The 3613-nt window shown below is 32.6% G+C and overlaps 1 protein-coding gene across 1 annotated transcript; it reads right to left on the bottom strand.

The window, feature by feature from the left end:
• Window positions 1–1040: 1040 nt before the first annotated feature.
• LOC139847267 (uncharacterized) lies at window positions 1041–1812 on the bottom strand. Its single transcript, XM_071836937.1, has 2 exons — window positions 1573–1812; window positions 1041–1418 (listed from the first exon to the last, which is right to left on the bottom strand). The coding sequence occupies exons 1-2, from the start codon at window positions 1810–1812 to the stop codon at window positions 1041–1043; spliced, it is 618 nt and encodes a 205-aa protein (XP_071693038.1).
• Between the last annotated feature and the right edge of the window lie 1801 nt (window positions 1813–3613).

The raw sequence follows: 3613 nt of genomic DNA, 5'->3' as shown, positions 1-3613 counted from the left end.
CAGGTACTTAGACGTTGCTTTTGCTGATTGACTAAGGGTCGCATACTGCATAGCTGGAGTTCTAGTTTTATTTAAAACATTATATATTCGCATTTGAGATTTTAATACTTTAACGTTATTAAGTCTGTTCCGTACTACTTTTGAATTTCTACTGTTTACGAAAACCTTCTATTTATGAAAACTTATGAAATATAAATGCGAAACTTTTGAAAACGTCTCATGTAGAGGGCGTGATCATTGTTGTGGGACCTTGTATTAACATTTTTTTAAACCAAATTTTTCAACAATAACAACGTTACATCCTTGCATCGTTTACCATTTATTTATCGTTTTATGCTTTAATTAATTCGTTTGTTCTCGTGGGTTTGTGATTGTGGTAAATTACATATTAGTCTTCACAATTCCTAACATTTACCGATTTCTCAATTTAAATCCACCATGTATTTGAAAAGGACATAAGAGCACAAGGTGTCTGTAGTCCATTTCGGTGTCCATTTTTCAGTGTCGAAAATGGAAGCCGAAATTGACTGACAGTGACATGGGTGGAGGTGTCCACAGTGTTAATTTCAGTGTCCATTTCAATGTCCATTTTTTATTTTTTATTTTTTTAATTGAGTTTTAATATATTATTTAAATTAATTTCATATAATAAAACAAAATACTAAATTGAAATTCATAAAATAAACTACATTACATTTATTAAAATTCATAAAATAAACGAAAATACATTTATTCAAAACATTCATAAAATAAACTGGATAACGTAATAAGTCGTCTCATAACATTCATAAGTCGTCTCGAAGATCCCATAAATGTTCAACCAAATCAGATCGTAAGCCTTCATGTACTTCTCTATCACGTAACTCCCTTGTTCTTCTTGCACGAGCGTCGCACCTCTCAATCCAAGTTCGTTGTATATGTTGAATCGGCTCAACTACCCAATCATTCTCAGCAAGGTTGTAACCATTGTCTTCGATAATGATGTTGTGTATTACGATGCATGTGTATATAAGTTGTCTCATTAGATTCACCTCATAAGCTCATGCGGGTTGTTGAAGAATATGCCAACGACCTTGTAGAATTCCAAAAGTTCTTTCAACGTCTTTGCGAGCACCCGCTTGTTTCCTTGTAAAGTAAGAACGAATTTTGTCAACGGCACTTGAAAATCCCTTAACAAATGTGGCCCTTGGTGGATAAATACCGTCAGCTAAATAGTACCCTCTTCTGTACTGAACACCGTTTATATGATACAGGACGTCAGACATTTCCTCATTAAGCATTGAGTTGAACAAATCACTACTGTTTAGCACATTTATATCGTTGTTTGAACCCGCAACACCAAAATACGCATGCATGCCAAATCCAATTATCATACGAGGCGAAGGCTTCAAGCATAATAGTTGGGTGACTGTGATCGCCTAGAATATATTGGCCTCTCCACGCAATTGGACATTTTGCCCAAGCCCAGTGTATTCATTTTATACTACCCAGCATGTCCGGAAAACTATAAATCCTTTCATGACCTTCATACAAACGATGAATGTCGTGCAAAGTAAGCTCTCTTAAGTATACATTCACGTACAAATCAATGATACACTTACAAAAGTTGTGTAGAGATTCCCGGCCAACTCGTTCAGATTGCAGATACTCATCCAAAGTATCCGGTGTGTAACCGTATGCTAGCTGACGTAGTGCGGCTATGACCTTTAAATGCGTACTAATACTCCACTTACCACGTGAATCTTGTCTTCGATGAAACCATCTAAAATAATACGGCAACGGATTTGCAGAGTAGCTTAGAATATCATTCATAATTCTAAGAAAAACATGTCGCCGCATTCGAAATCGTCGTTTGAAATTATCATCCGATTATTTGCAACCCTCGTCAAAATAATCGTCCATCAAACGATCATGTGCTTCATAATGATTACGACGCATATAACGACGTGAGTTTACATCATCTTCAGAAGAATAATCTTCATCAAGTAGGTTTAGTGTATAGTTTGTGAACGAGTCGTGGGAAGAACCCGAAGAAGAGGAGATTTTGTGATTAATAATATAAAAATGAATATTAAAGTGATAATTTAAATATTGTAGAGAGAAAGTGATAAAAAAAATATAGTTGTGTGAGTAAAATGGGATATATAGGTGTAGTATTTATAGGAAAGGAAAAAAAACAGCTGTTTAATGGCTAATTTTTCAAAATCAAACACCCCAACGGCAATATTGATCATCGTCTGTGGCGCGACCTTGAGCATCGACGGTGAGATCGACGTCGTGCCGGTGTCGACCGACCGTCGATTTAGGGGAGACGGCGAAGGTAGACGGCAGACACGGTGAGCTCTAATAGTTCATAGATTATCTTGGTAATGTATGACAGATAAAAGTAGCTGAAGTACAAATAACTTTCCCTGCTTGTTTTCAATAGGTAATTTTTTTAGAGAATGACATGTTTCTTGTTGACATAAAATTTCTATATAAATTATTACATTAGTTATTAATTACAAAAACATACAGGTCCAATAAAGTTCATTTTGAACATGCAATCTTGGTCTAGTGAAGTTATCCATTAATTGTCACAAATTATTTGTAGTTACCAACTAATTTTTTCAACGAAACTCGGAAAAATAATTGGAGTATAAAGTTACAAGATCTCAACAGTCTGTCATGATCCTAAATCATGATCCACAATTATGATGTATGAAGTCAAATTCATGATCCGTAGTTAAACACTATATATATCACACCACGCACATAATCATCTAAACAAAGAGTCAAAGACATGACTTCATACCCTATCATATATACAATATTAATGTGATGTACTCTAGCTAGAGAACACATTTGGTCTGTTTGGTTCCAACTAACGTCAAACCGCGATAACAAGACAAGTCTGCAGTTTACTTCGATCACTTTCTAGTATAAACATAATGGTCGGACCAATTAATATTGTGAGTGGGAGAGTTGACCGATTAAAAGATGCATAATTAGTGTCCCTCTTTAGTTTCATCTTTCTTCTATTATTTAAGTTTTTAGCCTTTTAGGTCAATGACTAAGATACAGAGTATATCCCAGTTATTGGTTTGCAAGTTATGATTTATTGTTCTTTCTAAAAAATGTAATAACATTGAACTTAATTTTATATTTACATACATACTTAATCATTAATCATTAAATGTGTTTAAATTATTACTAGCCTACATATGAGAATTTATGAAATTAATAATGAATTGATAATCGATAAATATAATAAATTATTAGTATAGTGATAATAATTATAAATAAAAATTATTTTTTTATATATAATTGAGTTTGTTTTTGTATTTATTTGTATACATATACATATAAATGAAAAGAGAAATAATTGAATTTCTTATCAATAGTTTAGATTCAAATATATAAATCAATAGTTGGTCTGTGGAAAGAGACAATTATAACATGATCATTTAAATTAAGGAAAATGTTATTGATAACAACTGTTAGAGTTGTCATCAAGAATGAAAAATGATGTAAAAAATAGTGGTGTATGGAGTTGTTATTTTTTAGAAAAAGTAGTTTATTTTTATTAAAGTACAATTATTTCTTGTATTGTATGTCCTAATAAGACAAAATT

This window comes from Rutidosis leptorrhynchoides, chromosome 1, assembly GCF_046630445.1.
Source record: "Rutidosis leptorrhynchoides isolate AG116_Rl617_1_P2 chromosome 1, CSIRO_AGI_Rlap_v1, whole genome shotgun sequence".
NCBI lineage: Eukaryota > Viridiplantae > Streptophyta > Magnoliopsida > Asterales > Asteraceae > Rutidosis > Rutidosis leptorrhynchoides.
This window is presented reverse-complemented; position numbering and strand designations above follow the sequence as displayed.

Excerpts from the sequence above, each read along its gene's own strand:
- LOC139847267 (XM_071836937.1), bottom strand. The coding sequence starts at position 1,812 with ATGAATGATATTCTAAGCTACTCTGCAAATCCGTTGCCGTATTATTTT. Across the intron at positions 1,419-1,572 it reads TCATTGATTTGTACGTGAAT|GCGATCACAGTCACCCAACT; the intron begins GTATACTTAAGA and ends AATATATTCTAG.